This window comes from Artemia franciscana, chromosome 5 (assembly GCF_032884065.1).
Source record: "Artemia franciscana chromosome 5, ASM3288406v1, whole genome shotgun sequence".
In the NCBI taxonomy this organism is placed as follows: Eukaryota; Metazoa; Arthropoda; class Branchiopoda; order Anostraca; family Artemiidae; genus Artemia; species Artemia franciscana.
In genome coordinates this window covers 41,790,440-41,813,137 of record NC_088867.1, presented here as the reverse complement: position 1 = coordinate 41,813,137, position 22,698 = coordinate 41,790,440, and the positions used below count along the sequence as shown (strand labels likewise).

General features: G+C 33.9%; 2 protein-coding genes across 9 annotated transcripts in view; one reads left to right on the top strand and one right to left on the bottom strand.

Moving 5' to 3' along the window:
- Positions 1 to 9,363, bottom strand: part of LOC136027428 (tyrosine-protein phosphatase non-receptor type 21-like) — a 76,271-nt gene extending 66,908 nt beyond the window's left edge. For both annotated transcript variants that reach the window (XM_065704696.1, XM_065704697.1), the window contains exons 1-2: positions 9,234 to 9,363; positions 462 to 806 (exon numbers count right to left, since the gene is read on the bottom strand). In XM_065704696.1, coding sequence (XP_065560768.1) covers positions 462 to 635 — 174 coding nt within the window. In that variant the 5' untranslated portion in view covers positions 636 to 806; positions 9,234 to 9,363. The remainder of the gene's footprint in view (positions 1 to 461; positions 807 to 9,233) is intronic.
- Positions 9,364 to 9,439: 76 nt separating this feature from the next.
- Positions 9,440 to 22,698, top strand: part of LOC136027427 (dynactin subunit 1-like) — a 99,617-nt gene continuing 86,358 nt past the window's right edge. For 2 of the 7 annotated variants that reach the window (XM_065704692.1, XM_065704689.1), the window contains exons 1-4: positions 9,604 to 9,625; positions 19,934 to 20,172; positions 21,558 to 21,700; positions 22,560 to 22,598. In XM_065704692.1, coding sequence (XP_065560764.1) covers positions 9,619 to 9,625; positions 19,934 to 20,172; positions 21,558 to 21,700; positions 22,560 to 22,598 — 428 coding nt within the window. In that variant the 5' untranslated portion in view covers positions 9,604 to 9,618. Of the gene's footprint in view, positions 9,525 to 9,603; positions 9,626 to 19,933; positions 20,173 to 21,557; positions 21,701 to 22,559; positions 22,599 to 22,698 lie in introns of those variants that run through there. The other 5 variants (XM_065704695.1, XM_065704693.1, XM_065704694.1 and 2 more) reach the window with 3 other exon arrangements.

Here is a 22,698-nt window from a genome sequence, read left to right as displayed (position 1 = left end):
TTCCCTGATTACGTTCCACCATCCCCAAGCCCAACCATCCTGCTTGTAATACACCATCCTGTTTAAAATCACTCATATCCCTGCTAAACATGAAAGATATTGCAAGAATTTTGTTCCAGGTTTTATTGAGCTGCATAATAACCAAGAAAACTAGTCATTAATTTTATTGTTAACTATTTATTTTTCATTTTTGGCTTTTTAATCAGTTTCGAATCTTTCATTTTTCATGTAATTTTAACAATGAATTATGTCTGATGTGAAGGTTAGGTTTTTTCAATATATGTATGTATATATGCTTGTGTTTTTTTTATGTAAAATTCAAATTCGGCAACCATGCTGCAAGAAAAATTTCAAATTAAAATTATATTTTTTTTTGTATTTGGCCTTTCAAGCTTTTTTCAATTGATATATCTATAAAATTCACAAGCCAAAACATAACTAGCATAGAAACTAGGTTTTACCTGTTCAAGGTTCAGCCGTTGACAGACATTGTCAAGACAATCCCAGCCGCTACTAGTTACAGACAATGTACATTCTACAATTGAACTGTCAAGTAGTTCCACACAAATAACATAAAGTCCATTGGATGCAACATTGTAATGATGCTTTTTCTTCAACTTTAGTCCAAATGGCATTTTTAGAACTAGCTTAATTCAAATAATTTAAAATATAATCCATTCCTCAAAGCTTTAGTGAGTCAAATATGGACAATCACTTTTGAGATCAGAGAGTGCTGAATAAAACAATGTTTAAACGATTATTTCCTTGAAGAGTGTCCCTTGCTTTTCTTTGCAGATTGTCATTACCTGAAAAAGACAAAATGACAAAAACAAGCATAAACATCTATAACAGGATTTAAGGAAAATGAACAAGTCAATTAAAAAAAATAGTGCCAATGCAAATATATCAAATAGATTAAGATAAGCTTTTAGTGACTAAACTTTGGAAAGTCGAGGATTGTCCTGGATGTCTGTAGATAATGAGTTTTGATTCATTCATTTATTTTATTACTTGTGGGGATTATGATGATACGTAGTTCCCAGAGGAAAAGTAAAGCAGTGATGTTGCTTTCTTTTCATATCTATAGTTGAGTCTGGTGGTATTAGTGGTGTCGGTGGCCTGGTGTTCTTTTAATTTATGTATTTTGTTTTCTCTATCTCCCCCTTGGACAAGCTTTAATTTTTAGGTGAGGCAGTAACCATTTTTTGTTTATTATCTGTTTGATGAATAAATCCTTCTCTCTCTTGATGGGAGGAGATCAGAATACAAAAACAAGAGCTAAGAGCTCTTATGGCACTTGTGACGAGACGAGAAGAGCTAAGAGCCAAGAGATCATATGGTATGAGCTCGAACAAAATTCTATGAATCAATAGATTGATTTAAAAAGGAAAATAAGAGGCTCAATGCCGGTCAGGATTTAAAATAAGAGCTCTGACTCACGATGTCCTTCTAAATATCAAAATTCATTAAGATCCGATCACCCACTCGTAAGTTATAAATACCTAATTTTTTCTAATTTTTCCTCTCCCTTTTGCCCCCCAGATGGTCGAATCTGGGAAAACGACTTTATGAAGTCAAATTGTGCAGCTCCCTGACACGCCTACCAATTTTCATCGTCCTAGCATGTCCAGAAGCACCAAACTCGCCAAATCACTGAACCCCTCCCACCAACTCCGCCAAAGAGAGCGAATCCAGTACGATTCTGTCAATCACATATCAAGGACATTTGTTTATTCTATCCACCAAGCTTCATCCCGATTCCTCCACTCCACGTGTTTTCCCAAGATTTCCCCCTCCAACTCCCCCCAATGTTAAAAGATCTGGTCGGGATTTGAAATAAGAGCCCTGAGACATGAATTCCTTCTAAAAATCAAATTTCATTAAGATCCGATCATCTATTCGTAAGATAAAAATACCCCAATTTTCACGTTTTCCAAGTATTCCGGTTTCCCCCTCCAACTCCCCCCAATGTCACAGGATCTGGTCGGAATTTAAAATTAGAACTTTAAACCACAAGATCCTTCTAAATATCAAATTTCATTGAGATCTGGTCACCCTTTCGTAAGTTACAAATACCTCAATTTTCAAAATTACCCTCCCCCCCTCCGCCCCCAATTCCACCAAAGAGAGCAGATCCGGTCCGGTTATGTCAGTCACGTATATTAGACAAGTTTCTATTCTTCCCAACCAGTTTCATCCTAATCTCACCGCTTTAAGTATTTTCTAAGATTTCCGGTCCCCCAACTGCCCCCCCCCCAATTACGCTTGATCCGGTTGAAATTTAAAATAGGTGATCTGAGTTACGAGGTCCTTCTAAATATGAGGTTTCATGAAGATCCGACCACTCCTTCGTAAGTTAAAAATACGTCATTTCTTCTAATTTTCTAAATTAACCCCCCCCCCCCCAATAGAGCAGATCCGTTCCAATTATGTAAATCACCTATATAAGACTTCTGCGTATTTTTCTCACCAAGTTTGATCCCGATCCCTCCAATCTAAGCGTTTTCCATAATTTTGGGTTCCCCCACCCCAAACTTCCCCCAATGTCACCAGATCCAGTCAGGATTTAAAATAAGAGCTTTGAGACACGATATCCTTCTAAATATCAAATTTCATTGAGATCCGATCACTCGTTCGTAAGTTAAAAATACCTCATTTTTCCTAATTTTTCAGAATTAATCCCCCCCCGACTACCCCAAAGAGAGCGGATCCATTCTGGTTATGTCAATCATGTATTTAGGACTTGTGCTTATTTTTCCCACCAAGTTTCATCCCGATCCCGCCACTCTAAGTGTTTTCCAAGTTTTAGGTTTCCCCCTCCCAACTCCCCCCCAATGTCACCAGATCTGGTCAGTTTTAAAATAAGAGCTCTGAGCCACGATATCCTTCTAAATATCAAATTTCATTGAGATCCAATCACCCATTCGTAAGTTAAAAATACCTCATTTTTTCTAATTTTTCATAAATAACCCCCCCCCCCAAACTACCCCAAAGAGAGCGGATCCGTTTCGTTTATGTCAATCATGTATCTAGGACTTGTGTTTATTTTTCCCACCAAGTTTCATCCTGATCCCTCCTCTCTAAGTGTTTTCCAAGTTTTAAGTTTACCCCTCCCAACTCCCCCCTATGTCAACAGATCCGGTCGGGATTTGAAATAAGAGCTCTAAGACACGATATCCTTCTAAACATCAAATTTCATTGAGATCCGATCACCCGTTCGTAAGCTAAAAATACCTAATTTTTTCTAATTTTCAGAATTACCCCCCCCCCCCCCCAACTACTCCAAAGAGAGCGGATCCGTTCCGATTATGTCAATCGTGTATCTGGGACTTGTGCTTATTTTTCCCATCAAGTTTCATCCCGATCCCTCCACTCTAAGTGTTTTCCAAGATTTTAGGTTCCCCCCCCCCCAACTCCCCCCAATGTCATCAGATCCGGTCGGGATCTAAAATAAGAGCTCTGAGACACAATTTCATTAAGATCCCATCACCAGCTCATAAATTAAAAATACTTCATTTTTTCTATTTTTTCCGAATTAACCGGCCCCCCACTCCCCCCAGATGGTCAAATCATGAAAACGACTATTTCTAATTTAATCTGGTCCGGTTCCTGATACGCTTACCAAATTTTATCGTCCTAGCTTACCTGGAAGTGCCTAAAGTAGCAAAACTGGGACCCACAGACTGACAGACAGACCAACAGAATTTGCGATTGCTATATGTCACTTGGTTAATACCAAGTGCCATAAAAAGTAAACCTCCCTTCTCATTACAGATAAATATATCTGACATTTATTTTCATTTAACATAACTAATTTGCTTCATATTTCCTAAAATTAATTGCGAAGATATGTAAGTGAATATCACCTACTATAAAGGAGGGGCGGTGGATCATTTTATAAGTGGGGGGCTACGCCTTCAAGAGTACATTTTAATGCCAAACTATCAAAATCTCATCGAGCCCTTAGATAAATAGCCAATAAAATAAGCTCCAGGGAGGGGAAGGGAGGTAAAAATATATTTCTAATTTCTCTTTATTTTCGGGAATATCCCCAGCCTACACTGTTGTTAGTGGTGAAGGAGAGGAAGGGTAATAGGGCTCCTCTATTGCGAAAACCTTTTCTCACCTAGCCTAAAATGTTAAATTCACAGGTCAAACCATTACAGAGATGGAAAAGGCAAGATGGGGAAATCATTCGCCTCAACAGGAAAGTTCTAGGGGGAGGAGCAGCAAATTCTACCAGGAGCTTTTTTTCAGCTATTTTATATAGTAATATTTTTCTTTTCTATTTATATGCAATTTTTTAATGCGTTTAAACGTATTTAAGAATCAGAAGCCTCTATTGTAGAGGGTATGATGGTTTTGGCTGCATGGAACAACAAGCTTTTTGAAAGCACTGAAAGTTTTAGTGTAAATACTGAAGTGTTGAGGAGAGGATGGCTTCAATCATATATGGTATAATTTTTCTTTATTTAAAGTTTTAATTATGCTCCTTAATTTCAATTGAAAAAACTGTTTTGATCTATCTTACAGACTTTGATATATCTTACAGAATTATTTTTATATTTTACTTCTTTTAATTCTTTTTTTTTAGTCTTTTTGAGGCTGAGGGTTGAGTGATTGTATAAGGTAAGATAAAGCTTAAAGAAGCTTTATCTTACCTATCTTACCTCCTTTATCTTACAATCAACATGAGTAGGGCCCATAACCACTGTGCCTCTCGAGGCCAGAACATAATTCGCACTTTACTAAAAAAAAATCAATTTTTTCACTTTTACAACTTTAATATTGAAGAACTGTAAAGATTTTAGGAAATAAATATGAGCATATGTATATTAAACTGAAGATGCATATTCATTTGTAGTTTTTTCAGCGAAGTGCAAATTATATTCTGGTTTTGTGAAGGCATTGGGTTTATGAGCCCTAATCATGTTAATTTCTGCTTGTTTTGAGTTTGACTCTGATATTTACTATAATGTCTGTTTGTTAGGTTTCATTTATTTATTAATGCTGACTTGTGGTAATTTACGCCTGGTAGATTATTTGATTCTATTTATGCCCATTTTTGGTTTAATCGAGTTCTTTACTTTGCTAAAAAAAAGTATTTTTTTAACTAATTTAAAATAAGGACTCCTGTTCTTCTTAAAATTTCCTGATTCTAAGTTTAAGTTTTAATCTTTGTTATTAAAAAAATGCCCCTTAAATGTAATTAAATAAAAAAAAACAATTTTTTTTTATCTGCACGTAAAGAGCAACATTAAAACTTAAAACGAATGAGAGGTTGTCCTCTCCTCAACGTCCACTCTTTACGCTAAAGTTTGAGACTTTGTCACAACTCTACTTTTTAAAACAATAAAAAACTTTAGCATACAGAGCAAGGCATTGAGGAGGGGACAACCCCTTTCACATATGGAATAATTTCTGTTCGTTTCAAGTTTTAATGTTGCTCCTTACTTGCAGTTAAAAAAAAACCTGTTTTTCATTTAATTTCTGAATGTTTTTGAATTGATGCATGTTTTGATTTTGGCTCACTGCACATGAATAATTAAAACGAAATTTGCATATTATTTTTTTTTTTTTGCAAAATGGCTTTCTCATAGTTTTATTCGGACGATTTTGAAAAAAGGAGTGGGGGAGGAGGCCTAGTTGCCCTCCAATTTTGGTTACTTAAAAATGCAACTAGAACTTTTTTTGTGAACGTTTTTATTAGTAATAAATATACATAACTTACAAATTAACTACCATAACAAACTTCTATATTTGTATATTTTTATTACATATTTTGGGGGTTCGCCCCCTCATCAATACTCTTCTTTTTACACTAAAGCTTGAATTTTGTCCCAATTCTGTAAGAATTTTGGAGGAGACGAACTTCCTTATATACATAATATTTTCTGTTTGTTTAAGCTTTAATGCTGCTCCTTATTTCCAGCTGAAAAAACAACTTTTTTTTATTTAATTTCCTTTTGTTTGTTTTTTTAAATAATGCTAGAAAAACCTGGACAGATCCCTAGCATTTAATTTAATAAAATTAAAATTTGATCAAGAAAATAATCCTTAAAAGCCCCATGCCACTAGACTCTGAAGATTGGTCATGCCTAACTTTTTTTTTATTATTAAGTCTATCTGTAAAGAACTAACTGTTTTCAGAATTCACACTTGTTATCCCAGGTGCTCCAGGGGTTATTTCATCCTTGGATGCATATTTATTTATTGTTGAATTTTTTGAAAATAAAATTGGTACCTGACAAAGTTGACCAGATTTTCACTAGGGTTATAGAAAGACTGAATATCAAAAAAGGTTCTAAGAGGGGGGCTAGTTGGTCTCCAATCACTTTTGACTTTAAAAGAAAGCACTAGAACACTCAGTTCCTGATTGAATGAGCATCCTCCAAAGTTTCTACAATCATTTGGGTGACTATGAGGGATAGGGGATGAAGCCACCTCATGAAAGGAATAAATCCTGATTGCTTAAGGTTTAATGTTGCTCTTTGTTTTCATGTAATAATACTTGTTATGTTTGTTTAATAGAAGAAATAGTTGTCATGTTTGGTCCTGGTCATCTTATTGGTTAGGATTTTCTAGGGATCATTTTAGAGGCCAAGATATCAAAATTTTGACAAGACATTTCTCTGGAAACAACATACACAGCTGAGTAAAGGAAAACACACTATGCATGTCTGCCATTTCTTGTGACTTACTTGGGGAAATGAGTGGAAATATCTATCAACTGGACTTCAAATTCAGAAATAAGGGAGGGAGCATAGGTAAACCAAAAGACTCAGTGTGTATCCTGGAATCAAAATAGGAAGAGTGGAACCACTCACATTTATAAAAATTTAATTCGCCTTTTATCAACATTTCACTGTATGACATAAGATCATATTAAACTTAAGATCAATAGAAATAAATATCTATAATACTTCACACTCAATAATAAATTTATTAATAAATAAAATTAAACTGAACATTTCATTCATAATGATATTAGTTGCTGAAAGCTCATTAAAATTTTTGAAATTTTAATTAATTGTAATTTTCATTTTATTTTCAAAGCTGTAATAAGCACAAAAAAAATTATTTGTGATATAATTCATTTTGAGTAAAGTGCCAATGATGCAGAAGGCTTTAAAAACTCTTACTGTTAGGAAAGGGGGCAGTAGCCAAACTCTTGTTTTTAGTGATTTTTGTTCGTTTTCAGCTTGATTTGGATATTCAATTTCAGTTTTACTTTTTTAAAGATTTATTTATTCATTTTATTTGTATGTTTGTTATGATTGTTTATTTAATTTCTGTTTGTTTTGGGTCTTATTTACTCTTTAATAGTAAAAGATTTTTGTTTGTTTTAAATTTGTTTGTCCTGCCCCCAAAACATAATATATAAAAGAAAAGAGACTTATAATAATCCACAACCTTTACAAGTAAAATGAAAATTTAAAAAAAAAGTTTCAAACATCCTTACTTCAGTGAAGTTCAACCAGGACTTTTCATTTTGTTTACCTTCTTTCATTTTGTATATTTGGTATCCTTAAACCAGCCTAAATATAATGGGATGCATGGGGCATCCCATGCAGTTTTTATGTTTTTGCACACAAGTGTTGATGAAATGAATTTTTGAAAGCATCAACACTGGGACAGTCACTGCTTTATTTGCAAGGAAATCCCTCATGTTCATGACACAGTTTGAGAAGAGGTTGTTTCTTAACCTTGTTTTTACTCTTCTGTGAAACAGCTCTATTGATTGGCCTATTTTTCTGGCAGTGTTGTCTAACTGGAAGGGAATTCTCCATAATAGAGTACCTTGTAGGCAATAATAATTTATTCCCTTTTCTTACTCTAACTAAAAGTATGAAGCTTGAGTCTCTTAAGACAAAATGTGTAATCACCATGATGTATATACTTGTTGGCATGTCTTTGTACAGACTCTAACCTCCCTTGTAGAGGGGAATATAAACATTCACACCAAACTCTAATTGGGATAGATTACAGATTTTAAAACACTGGTTGTGATAGCAGGTGACCTGCTACTGAATGTCTGTTTGAACAAACCTAAGTGTTTGTATGGCCTTTGCTGAAGTGATCTAAGCACTGCAACCATCTGAAGAATTCTTCACAGTAGGCCTATTACTTGCAAGAAGAGGTTATTGTGATCAATCTATTGAGGCCATGTAATACCACTACCTGGATAATCTGGGATAATCAGGTAGCTATCCCCTTATAATAACTGGGATAATCAGGGAGTGGGGCACCCTATCAGCACAGTATTATTAGACTGAAAGAGCAAAATAAAATAAAAATTAAATTAAAAATAAAAGAGTAAAATAAAATTTTCACCAATGATTTGTCAGCATAGCCTAAATTGAAAATGTAGTTTTGACAAGCAATTGAATAGAAAATAATATATATTTAATATTTGTGATTTATGGAATAATTATCAAGCCATAAAAGTTTCATTTCTATAATCAGAAGAAATTTAGTTTTGTGTTATTATTTGAATAAAACTGAAACACTAAGAAGATATATATATATATATATATATATATATATATATATATATATATATATATATATATATATATATATATATATATATATATATATATATATATATATATATATATATATCAAAATAGGCTAATTGGTATTTGCACAGAGAGATCCTTCTAAGAAAGCCAACAAATTAATATTTTTAAGTGTTTGATCTTAAACAGTTCTAATAATAACCATATTGATACTTAGCTTATGTTTTTAGCTAGCCTATACACTGATATATACAATTGTCAATGCATATTTGGTAGCAAGTTGAGGGTTTTGTTTTATATAACTTGGCTTTATTGGATAGGGCTATAACTTTTTTTACTCTAGACTCTTGATTTCTTAATTAACTCTTGAGAGTTAATTAAGGAATTGCACGGTGCTCCTTTTTAGATATTAATGTTTCCTTAAAAGAGCAAATCTCTACTTGTATGACCAAAAATCACTGGTGATTATGAAACCATAATCCACAGGTAGCCTAGTAAGCACACTAGGCTACCTTTAGATTTTAGCATCCCTGATAGATTCATTTACCGTAAAAAACTACACCAAGAAGTCTATCGCCTAGGATTTTATGTGATTTAATCAAAGAACCCAGCCTAGGCCTAATAGAGAAAAAAACCTAGCACACTTTTTTTAACTATAATCTTGATGAAGGTATTCTAATCAAAATTATGTTAGAAAATTTAGATTAATACCATTTAGAATTCTGTGGATAAAATGTACAAATACAGCAAGGTGACAAGACAATTGCTATCAAACTTTCAAAGAATTAAAAGGAATTTGCTAGTATTTACAGATAGAATCTTTCTGAATGAAAATTTCTGATGAAGCAGGTTTCGTTTAACCTTTCCGCTAGGTAGCGAGAACTTACACTGCTATCTATAATCAAGAGCCTTAGAGATCTAGCATTTGTTTTCCTGATAAAGCCTATCGGAAGAAAGAGACAAAACAAGGATTAGACACAACCCTTTATACTTATCCTGAAGGTGAACTAACCTAGTTCGAGGCCTACTGTTCCGTTTTTTAGTTGTGTCTTTTAAAAGGATAAGCTGATTATATAGAGGAAGGCTACCTTAGTTTATGTGGAGTAGGCTACTTTGCTTCCTTAAGTGAGAAATTCCTGTTGACACCAGTGGTGCAAGCTTGCAGTTTTTTGGAGAGGGGGGATAAATTGTATTTTTTTAAATCCAGGGGGAGAAAATTAAACATTTTTTCATTTCCCTAATGAATAGGCCTACCAAAATTAAGGGTATTTATCAGTGAAAGTAGCTGACCTGCAAAGGTAGCATATTTTTCAAAATCCAGTTTAGCAAATGCCCCTCTCCCTGACAACTTCTTATACATTGGAACCATTTTGGTATAAAGGACTCAGTACAAAAAGAATGCATGGTAAAATTCTAGTTTAGGGACTTCTTGCTATCTTGGAAAGAGGTTAGGCTAGGAAAATGAAACTTTCAGGGATGGGTCTACAGGCTAAAGTATGGTAAAATTCTAGTTAATTGACTTCTGGCTATCTCAGAAAGGGTTTAGGTTAGGAAAAATGAAACTTTCAGGGATGGATCTACAGGGTAGAGTATGTCCCTGGAAGGCATTTTAAAGTTCCCACCTCCACTCCTTTTCCTTCAGAAGGATCTGAAAGTGGTGGACATGACAGGTCTATACCTATTGAAATTTTGACAAAACAACATTTAACCTTAATTTTCAGTTGCTAGTTGCTTTTTTTCTGCCTATAGTTCTGAAAATGCAATTCCTGTTAGGCTATTTGAGAAGAAGTTTAAGCCATATCAATGTTTTTTTTTTCAAAATTTAGGAAATGTATATGCATATCTTTAAAACCGTATAAAATGGAATTGAGCAAAGTTATGAAGCTGAAAACAATTTTGTTGTACTTCAATTAAGTAGAAGATCTATTTTGCAAGGTTCCACTTTAATAACACACATATTTTTAAAGGTTATCAAAGGTCAGGACCCTCTAGAGAGAGAAGGTGTAGAGGTAGTTGCTTCAAAATACCTTCCCATGACATACTTTAGTCTGTAGATTTATCCCTGGAAGTTTCATTTTCCTAACCTGAACCCTTTCTGATATAGCAAGAAGTCAACTAACTAGAATTTCACCTAAAGTATGTCCTGGGAAGGTATTTTGAAGTGCCTACCTCCACTTGTAAATAAAACCTGCCATGTAAATTTCAAGGCCCTCTAGAGGGAGAAGGAGTGGAGTTGGTCACTTCAAAACATCTTCCCAGGATATACTTTAGCATGTAGACCCATCCCTGAAAGTCATTTTCCTAACCAAATCCCTTTCTGAGATACCCAAAAGTCAGTAAACTAAAATTTTACCAAGTGCATAATAAATTTCTTAGCAATCTTTAGACAACACAGCTCCACATGTTCATCCTCTGCCTAATCTATTCAAAGCCTTTCATTTTACTCACTCCCAGGAAGTTCCAATTTCTCTTGAATCTTTCTGTACAGTATCTGGTAAAATTATGACAGTTCATATTATTGACTTACTAATAAAGTGAACATACCACTCAACACATTTTTTATCCTCTTTATGAATATAATAATTGCTTCTATTGCAATTTTAAATGTAAGCACTTTATAAGCTATTAAAAAAGATAGATGCTCAGTGACAATATGAGTTATTGGTCATTTTCTGACAAAATAATGCTATATTTTCTCAGTGCTAAAATTATTTGTAATAAGGTTAAATTTGGTCAAAAAGTGCTTAAATTTGAATTTGCAATAGAAGCAATTATTATATTCACAAAGAGCATAAAAAAGGCTTCAAGTGGTATATTCACTTTATTGGTAAGTCAATAACATGAACTGTCATAAATTTACCCAATATCCCTCTGGTAAATGTATCACAGTTCATATAATTGATTTATCAATAAAGTGAACATACCACTCAATGCCTTTTTTATGCTTTTTATGAATATAGTAATCACTTATATCACAAATTCAAATTTAAGTACTTTTTGATCTAACCTAATCTAACTATAAATAATTTTGGCACTGAGAAAATATAGTATTATTTTGTCAAAAATGACAGAGAAAACGATGCTCAGAAAAAATAGCGTTATTTTGTCAAAAATGACCAATAATTTGTACTTTAATTGAAAATTTGTCTTCTTTAAGAGCAGAAAAAGTGCTTAAAATTTGAATTTTTAATAGAAGCAACTATTATATTCATAAAGAGCATAAAAAATGCATCAATTGGTATGTTCACTTTAATGGTAAGTTTATTATATGAACTATGATATATTTACCATCCTCCCACCCAAACTGTAGATGCACTGTTTTCCATTTAGCCCTAGATGGTTGGCCTAAAAGTACAATGCAACGTATAATCTTTTATCTGGTATCCAAAACAATCTATAGGAAATTTCCCTGGAAAACATCTAGCAGTGCCTAACCTCAGACAAACATCCTGATTAAATTAAAATGTAGGTATCTTGGTATATATTTTGAGGTTAGTTTCTCCAGTAGGAAACACTTTAAAGTTTTACCAAATTAATTTTTCTCTATGAGTTTTCCATAAGCCTAGCTGACTCTTTAACCTTAAACCACATTTATGAGCAATAAGACAAACTCCTGTAGGCTATTTGCCAGACATTCCAATGTGATGACATATTGTTCCAAAAAAAGCCAATGTAATAACAGCATATAAGTTTCTAAATTTTGAGGATAGTATTCCTGGCCTTTTCCACTGGAAAAATTATAAGAGAACTTGTGGTCACCCTCAAAAGCTTTTCTGGGAATAAGTAAGCACCAAACTAGGGAATAAGGTCTAGCTTAGAAGCAATTATTATATTCATAAAGAGAATAAAAAAGGCATCAATTGGTATGTTCACTTTAATGGTAAGTGTATTATATGAACTATGATATATTTACAATCCTCCCACCCAAACTGTAGATGCCCTGTTTTCCATTTAGCCCTAGATGGTTGGCCTAAAAGTACAATCTTCAGCAATGTATAATCTTTTATCTGGTATCCAAAACAATCTATAGGAAATTTCCCTGGAAAACATCTAGTAGTGCCTAACCTCAGACAAACATCCTGATTAAATCAAAATGTAGGTATCTTGGTATATATTCTGAGGTTAGTTTCTCCAGTAGGAAACACTTTAAAGTTTTACGAAATTAATTGTTCTCTATGATTTTCCCATAAGCCTAGCTGACTCTTTACCCTTAAACCACATTTGTGAGCAATAAGACAAAATCCTGTAGGCTATTTGCCAAACATTCCAATGTGATGACATATTGTTCCAAAGAAGCCAATGCAATAACAGCATATAAGTTTCTAAATTTTGAGGATAGTATTCCTGGCCTTTTCCACTGGAAAAATTATAAGAGAACTTTTGGTCACCCTCAAAAGCTTTTCTGGGAATGAGTAAGCACCAAACTAGGGAATAAGGTCTAGTCTAATATGCAAGATCTACCAGTAAGTCTTGAAACTTACTCTTACCAAATAAGCAACTACTAACTTTGGTAAGTTACTGCATAAGTGGTAAGTTTCAAATGCTCAATGAATTTAAAAGGAAATATTCTCTTTTCTCCAACAGATTTATAAGAAAAATATTATTTTTGATTATTTTTATTCGTTTATTTCCTACTTTGTTTGCAAAAGGGATTTTTTTTTTTTTAGCACTCTAGCTTCAGATATTCTTGATAAGAGATAAGCTAGAGCTGCTACTCCTCCTCATCTAGTGCATCTTCAAATGCTTCTGGCAGATCATCTTCCACCAGACCATCTCAACTATTATGTTACATGATTGCAGTAGAAACATTCCTTCCAGTCTTTCACATCAATTTCCAGGTATTCTTGAAGCTGCATGGTGATGCTCAATTTTTTGGTTATTGAGCAACTGATAGAATATTAGATTTGTGTTTGCTGTTTCATTTTTATGTGGTTTCTATGGTGGGTCTATACTAGTCCATAACCTGACCAGAGTCTGTTACAGAAGGCTAAAGTAACAAAGATTGTTGAGATTTTTGTAGCCACTCCTGCAAGCACCAACTTCACAAAAAACAGCCCACCAACAGGCTGTCAATTCAACAGCTTTTGCAGTCTCAAAGTATAATGATTTGAAAAATGTGTCACTTTTTGGATATGTAGCTACTGAGTTCTGTGTTCAAGACCCCAACAAAGTTGGCTTCAGATCTTTTGTTAAATGAATCATTGCCATTTATAAATCAACAGTTCAACCTTTACTCAAATACAATTTGTCAGTATGGTATTCATTGAATAAAAAAGACAGAGCAAGGGTTGAAAAAATACAGAAAAGAGCAACTAAGCTTGTTTCATATTTGAAACATTTTCTGTATGAAAATAGACTGCACAGACTAGATTGCCAAGTCTTCAATTCTTGAGGGATAGGGCAGACATTGTTAACACATTCCATATAATGAAAGGTTTTGATAAAATAAGTACATCATAGTTCTTCACATTTAATGACACTAACAGGAGCCGTTATCACCCACACAAATTGTACCCCTCACTTTCAAAAAGGAAAATAGGCCAACATTCATTTTACAGCAGGGTGTAATTTATTCTCGTTTGCCACAACCTCTTCTACCAGATGCCACTCAAAGAAACTGTCTAAGACGTTATGCCAACTCTGCTAGAGAAGTCACTGTCAGAATGTGCTGTCTCTGCAACCTGTCTTGAAACTTTCAAATCAAGAGTGGATGCTGAATGGAGTGATGTAGAGTGGAAGTATGATTGGGCAGCCCGTGAGTCTTCAACTCGTCTTTAATTCTTCACAGAGCTTACAAGGAGGAAATTGTTAGATTGCTCCAAGCTGCAATTTAAGGTAATGATATAAACACATTCAAAACAAAACTAGCAGAAACGCATTTTCACAGTAAATCATTTATAGTATTATTTGTCAGTGTTTGTTATAGTTGTTATTTTTCATAGATTTGTATGTGTGTATAATGTTGGCAGCATTGTTATAACTTATTTTTGTTATGTTTAGCACAACAAGCTTGAAAGCCTACTGCATTTAGTATTAATAAAAAAATATCACCATCCTTCTGAAATTGGTAGACAAATTTTGTACCCTCATTTATTCAACATACTGCATCCATAAACCCATTCTGTGTCAGAGGGTTTGCACCAAAAAGCAGATTAAGTGGAGTAGCTATATCCAGGGTGGGATCATATGCATTATCCTCTTATTTTCTTGATACTTGTTAGCTTTCTTGGCCTTTTTGACTGGCAAAAATGGAACAGTCTTCTGTAAATGCCACTGTAACAAATTGAAGTATGGGATGAGTCACAAAGCAAGAGCATCCTATCCTTCAAAGAAGTGGCAGCCATGGGAAATTTGCTTCAAGAATTTCAGACGGGCCGTTAATTAATCCAGTTTCACATCATTGAAAAATACTTCTCTTTTATCATGAATACCCTTATTTATATCACACCTTCTATCAGTTGACATAGACTGTAAAGGTTCCCATGACTCTTTCATGAAGCACATAGATCAGTAGATGTAGGTAGTTTTTGGCTGGTAGTAAGGACGACTTTAGCCATGTGATAAGACCTGACAAATGTGATGACCTTAAAGATATTATTGACACACTGGTCTTAGCTTTTTGTGGTATCTTGGACAAGTAGATTCAAAATGTGAGGGATGTACCCAATAGTTTGAAGGTGGGGATATTTTTGCTTCAATAACAAAGTAGCACGTTTATTTACACTAGGATTATCAAGGCTAATCTTGTCAATCTCTATTATTGCATTCCTGTATCCAGGCATAGCAGAGCACCAAACTTTAGCAACTCATTCCAGTTCATCAGCTATAAACTGTAGAGTGTGCAACTTATTGCTTGTTTCTACTGATTCAAGGAAGAGCTTTGTCAGTGACAAGGACATAGTTGACAATGCATTCCCATCTAATATTTGTCTATCCATTGGAAGACAGAGTTTTAGCTGTTTTGTAGTTATGAGTTTCCAGTTTAATGTCAAGTGTGCTTTCAGTAAAACATTTATCCAGGTACTTGATATGCACTTTGTTATCCAAAATGTCCTTCATAGCTGGATTTGTAGCTCTTATTGCCTCTGCAGAATCTTCATTTTTGACCAAAGTAAATTGTATATTGCATGCATAAAATTTACAATCACAAACTTTGGTGCATGCTCTATGGTCCTGTTGTTCTATGGTTCCTGTTATTTAAATTCCTGTTGTTCTATGGTCACCTTTTGAATACACATAAGTCTGGTTTGCTAGACTTTTCTAGCTTGAATCAATGCACTAAACTGTGCAATTTATTTGAAACCGCTTTTAACCGGTTTTGAAACCGGTTTTACCCATCATGTAATTTTACCTTCAAAAAAGCTGCAATAATTTTACATTCATAAAACCCTATATACTAAACCTTCTTTTTTGATACCTTAATTGCATAGCCTTTATAGAAGAAAAAACTTACATAATAAAAACAAAAAAAAAAGAAAACTTTTCTAGGCTACCTCACACCAAGCAGAGTAAAAGTTGGTAACAATAGCAGCTTAACAAATGGCTACCTCACACCAAGCAGAGTAAAAGTTGGTAGCAATAGCAGTTTAACAAACTAATACAGTAAATTGTGAAAAAAAAATTGTAAACATATGCAGTGATGGACAGATAGAGAACATTGAAAACAACTAAAGACATTGAATTAAACTTGGCCAAGATTATAAAATAAGATAAAAAGTCAGAGCATTGGCAAAACCTCCTTCTAATGACATTTCATCCAGAAATAATTAAGAATCTAGTGGGATGATGGAGAGGTTTTATGTATGGACATTTGTTTCTTCTGTGTCACCATTGCAATGCTAGTTTAGAAGAGATTGGTTTATTAGCTTTCTGGTGGATATCTTTGTGTATTTGATTTCAGTAGCACTTGAGGAAAGAAGCTTTTATGAAGAAAACCTTAAGGCCTAATAACAAAGTAACAGCATTGTTTGATTCCTCAAATGACACTGTCCAAATATAATATTTGTTACTCTAACAAAAGTATACACCTCTTGCTATTATTTTTTTATTATAGTGGTTGCTTCATTGTAAGAATCTTATTATGGAATTACCTTATGTTAGGAAGAACATTACATTGGGAACTAAGTTTGTTCTGTAAGTAACCCTCTCTATATTTTGAAAATAGTATTCTGCATGGCCTCTTCTGAACTAAACATATAACCGGTTATTATTCCTAACCTGTGAAAAAAGGAAAGCCCACTGTGGAGAAGGAAACACTAAAAAAAATTTGAAGACCACTTTGAAACGTTATAACATGCTTACTACCCCCCCCCCCCCCTTAGTCAAGCATATACCATGAATAATGTATAAACAATGAATATGCTGTATGTGACTTTTATCAAAATGATTTTACATCAAACAAGCAATACAATATATGCAATAAAGAAAACATTGGATTTTGTTAACTGATTTGTAGTTTTCTTTGTTGTAGCTTTGCAAGCACAAATTGCATCAGGACTACATTCAGCAATAAGGGACACTCAATCATACTTTTTTTCGTTTAGTCCATCATACTTAAAGAAACAATATTCAGGTTATTTCACAACTTAGCTGGAGAGATTTGAGAATTATTAATTATGCCAGCTGAAGAATAATGTGGACTACTCATGCTCATATAACTTGAAAAGCCTTTATTCTTGCTGCTATTTAATGAAAACACGGATAAAAATATATTATGACATGTACTGATTGTGCAATTAATGTTTATATTTATGTACTATTTACACTGTTTACTTCTTTTTATTAAGTTGAATTGATGTAACAGCTTTCTCTGTCACATGTTTTTTCATGATGTTGTACTATTTTTATGCCAAAGTCAGACTTGCCAACAGCAGTTCAGCTAAAGGGCTTTACATTTAATGCAATTCTTCTTGAACTTGTCATCATGAAATTGCACTGTATTTCTGCCCTCAAATGAAAGACAAACAATTGGATTTTTCACTATTAAATCTGTCGTACATAACAATACCAATTGGGGATTGTTAGATATGTGATTATTGGGTTAAATCATACATACTAGCAATTTGGATGAATCTATATCAAATTAACAGTGTTTCTCGACTACTAAGGTCCTTGCATTGGCCCTGCAGTATGTTGATATAGCTGGGTTTGATCTCTTGGTCCTGTATTACCAAGAAAATGTGAAACTGGCTGCACCACCATAGGACATGTGGGATCTAAAGCGTCAATGTTGAATGTTAAACTGATTTATTATTATTTAAGAATTAACGACGCTCTTGACTACTAAGGTCCCTGCGTCGGCCCTGCAGTGCATTCCTGCAGCGAGATTCGATCTCTGGGTCCCGTATTACCAAGCTAAGGTCAAATCCACTGCGCCACCACAGGACTGTTAAACTGACAACAATGCTTCGATTCAAATTTGAAATTCCTGTCCAAAAACGAAAGTTCATTCTAGCCATGCTAATCTTCAATTCCAGCATTTACATCTGTCTCTTCGTAGTGCTTTTGATTGGTCAGTTAAACCAATACCACAGTAAGTAAAGTGAATTTGAGTACAGTGAAAATGTTGCAGTGGTACCTGCAACCTAGCAAAGGACAATATAACAAGAACCAGACAAATGCATAACAAAGTTTCACACTGCTGCAATATCGCACAAAATGGCCGTTTTTGCGTGATCTGTCAAATGTCATCTATCTGTTGCTACAAGTTTGTGGGTCATGACTATTCAATGGCTTGAATAGTCATGCCCCTTTCATATACGAAGTAATTTCTGTTCGTTTTAAGTTTTAATTTTGCTCCTTACTTTCAGTTAAAAATAACTTGTTTTTTTTATTTAATTTCTGAACGTTTTTCAATCAATGCATGTTTTGATTTTGGCTCTCTGCAGAGGAATAATTAAAACGAAATTTGCATATTTATTATTTTTTTTTTTGCTAAATGACTTTCTCATAATTTTGATTGAATGATTTTGAGAAAAAAGAGTGGGGGAGGAAGCCTAGTTGCCCTCCGATTTTTTGGTTAATTAAGATAAAGGCAACTAGAACTTTTAATTTTTACGAATCTTTTTTTTTAGTAAAAGAAATACGTAACTTATAAATTAGCTTACGTAAAGAAGTTTTGTATTCTCATGTTTTTATTACATATATGAGGGGGTTCGCCCCCTCGTCAGTACCTCGCTCTTTACACTAAAGCTTAGATTTTGTCCCAATTCATTGAGAATGACCTCTGAATCACCAAAGCCGTAAAATAAATAGTTAAAATTACTAAAAATACTTTAGCGTAAAGATCGGGGTATTAGGAGGAGGTGAGCTCCTCATATGGGTAATAATTTCCGTTCGTTTTAAGTTTTAATGCTGTTCTTTACTTCCAGCTGAAAAAAACTTTTTCATATTTCTTTTTTCATTGTTTTTTTTTTTAATAATGCTAGTAAATCCTGCGCTCCCTTCATGGGAATTTTCTTCTACCATGACAAATTCCTCGATGGAAAGTCAGTTGACTTTAGGAAAAAAATGAGCGTGGGAGGGAGCCGAGATGCCCTCCAATTTTTTGGTCACTTAAAAAGGGCACTAGAACTTTTCATTTCCGTTAGAATGAGCCCTCTTGCGACATTCTAGGACCACTTGGTCGATACGATGACCCCTGGGGAAAAAAAAAACAAATAAACACGCACCCGTGATTTGTCTTCTGGCAAAAAATACAAAATTCCACATTTTTGTAGATATGAGCTTGAAACTTCTACAGTAGGGTTCTCTGAGACGCTGAATCTGATGGTGTCATTTTCGTTAAGATCCTACGACTTTTAGGGGGTGTTTTCCCCTATTTTCCTAAATAAGGCAAATTTTCTCAGGCTCGTAACTTTTGATGGGTAAGACTAAACTTGATGAAACTTATATATTTAAAATCAGCATTAAAATGCGATTCTGTTGATGTAGCTATTGATATCAAAATTCAATTTTTAGAGTTTTGGTTACTATTGAGCCGGATCGCTCCTTACTACAGTTCGTTACCACGAACTGTTTGATTTAGCCTATTCCTATGCTCTTTAGTTATGTCCTGATAGTTTTTGCACTTCAGTCGCAACAGTGAACTGTTTCTGTGTGAACATTTTTGCCATTTTCTTGCATCTGCTAACCCTGGAACATTTTGTAATGCAAAGAATCAACTCAGTGTGAACTGAGGGATGTATGTAATTGTAAACTGCACATATGATAATTTGTGAAGGTAAATACTGTATAGGAGGCTGTAAATATGTAGTATATGCTAATAATTAGTCCAATTACATGGACTAATTCCACAGGTCCTTCGGACATTAGTCCAAAGGACCTGTGGTAGAAAACTTACCAAAGATAGGGAATCTGCATGCATCTATGTGCATTACAATTCAGATACAATTTTTTTTTTATTTTTTTAGGAAAGAAAGTTGAAGTTGTTACCTCCACCATGAAAGAAAGTGATTCACCACCCAAATCGGAAAAACAAGATAAAACTCTGAGGGTGGGACAAAGAGTTGAAATTCCTGGCCGAGATGCAATTGGCACTGTTGCATACATTGGAACAGCCCTGTTTTCTCCTGGAAAATGGGTTGGTGTTGTTCTGGATGAGGCAAAAGGAAAAAACAATGGTACTGTCATGGGCAAAGCCTACTTCTCTGTGAGTATATTCTCCTGTTGTTGCCAAATCAGGGACTTCCACACAAGATGATTACAGTTAGGATGTGGTTACAGTCAGGCTCTAAATGATTGTGATTATTGTTGTTTGTGCAATCCTATCTGCTGTCTCTTGTTTTATTTGTACTGCATGCTCTTTTTCATTTTTAATTAACTGAGGGTGCTTGAGCAAAGACAAACAAAACGTAAAACTGACTATAGCCTTTTTTTTATACAATTGATGCGTTAATCTTGGGAAATTTTTATTTCCAGCTTTTACCTCCAGTGTTACATGCTTTTAAAAGAAGCAACAATTCCGTTCGTGAAAGGTAACCATTAAAATAAATCGAAAAAAAATTGCAATGTATAAATAATTTTACATTGCTTGCAATTAGATTTTGCAGAAGAAAGGGTATTTTTAGCTCAGTAAAGTAAATTATGTTGTAATTGTCAATTTAACGTTTGTTGATACGCAAATATTAAATCCTGTTAAAAATAATGTGATGCATTTTCTTTGATGATCAGATTTCGTTGATGATAATTGACAATTTAGCTGTGAAGATCCACATTTCACCTCCAGTCCTATACCTGATATATGATTTGGAGTAGTGAATGGTGGTTCTTTGAGGCAAGATTGTGAAACTGTGCTCTCAAATCCACATAAAAACCGTAATTTTGTGGGACTGGAAAAGTAGGCTCCAAAATTACCTCACAATATGAACAATATAGTGTGAAATAAATAAAGAAATAAACTTTTAGCAATGGAAAATTAACAGTCTTAAATAATTTTTACGAAAAATTAAGCAAAAAAACGGGTTTTAATTTCTACAAAGCAGTGAACGAAAAAATAAAAATGCAACACTCTCTTCAATTGAAGAATATGCAATCCAGTTGTGATTTTTTAGCCAAGCATATGAGAACTTACTTTTTCGGCTACCAATTTTTCGAAAAGGGATTTTAAAGTTTTCATCAGAAACCCATACGGTCTTCAGTATGTCAAGTTTCTCTTGATTCTCTAAAGCGAGTAGCCTGTTCTTTATAAATAAGTTAATTTCTTTTGCATGATTTCCTTACCAGTTTGAACGTTGAGAAGCTTGAGAGAAGAGACTAGTATTAGTTTCCGTTTCTATTACTGATTCTTACTGATAGACACTTTTCACTGATTGGCCAGTATGAACTACGTCACAACGCTGTTTTTTACTTGCATTAAAAAATACGTTACTCATTTTCAAGGAAACAACGAACAGCCAAATCTCATAAGGAAAGCCAAATCTTCTTTTCTGGAAAATAAAGAAAACACTGTATTTAGACTTTTGCCAATAGTTTGCGCCACTAGTTAAAAACTAGTTTGTTTTTATGAATTAATTAAATTTTAATTTTTAATTATAGTGCAAAGAGAACCATGGTGTTTTTGTGCGACAGTCTCAGCTTGTTGTCCTAGAAGACCAAACACCTTCCTCTACCATTACTAGTCCCGCGGGTGGCCCACCTCAAACTGGAACTGTTAATACCCCTACTGCAGTCAAAAGTCGGTAAGTTACCTACAAATCATAATTAGCATCCACCTTAAACATAATGGAGTAGTATATACAAAAAAGATTCCCGAAAAATCAAATGCTTTTAATCAAGATTCTGGCAGGTTAATATTATAAGTATATAAGGCACTTAGTTCGAAGTGACCATAATCTGGACTTAAGATATTTCAACTCTATTTTGATCGCAAGAAAATTAGGATACTGCACTTACGTTATATTTAAAGCTTGTTCACGGGAGCTTAAAGACATTTTAGTCATGGAACTATAACTATGTTATTAAAATTTTCTTGTATCAGCTTGAAATGAAAGAAAATACATTTGTGAAAATACAGTTCTATATCCATGGATAATGCTCCTGATGGGTAGTATTTGACAGTAAGATCGATATATTCGTTTGGATATTGAATATCAAAATAATAGATCGTGCATAGATCATCTCGATTAATCTGTTAATTAAATGCTAAAATATACATATCTGCTAATTTTACTAAGAACTTGCCTAATATTGTGTATTTTTGGATTTTGGATATTTATGTCCTTATCTAGCTAATGATAGTTCTGTCAAAGCAGAAGTTCCCGCTTGAAATCGGTACTAATAATGCTGTTTACAAGTGTTTCATGGAATTAAATGTAGAAACTAAGTGTCAGAAATTTATAATAGGGTGGATTTCTAAAATTAATGTATGTTTTTAAAGTAATCTTATTCGTTTCTGTAGTTTTCTTGGACTCTGGTTGCAAAACTAGAAAAAGGCGTAGTACTGTCACTAGCAAAGCCAATATTTACTAGTCTCATAAATTTATGCTAGTGCAGTTAATATATTTGTTATGTTTACCAGGTTTTATTCTTTTATGTCAGTGTACCCAAGGGCCCAAGAACCGGAAGACTTCAAAAAAGGTAAAATTCAATGCACAAATAAATGTAAAGGCCAGTGCCAGCTAAGTAAAACAGTACTTTAGAATGAATGACTATGTTTTTGTCGAATTTTTTATTTCGA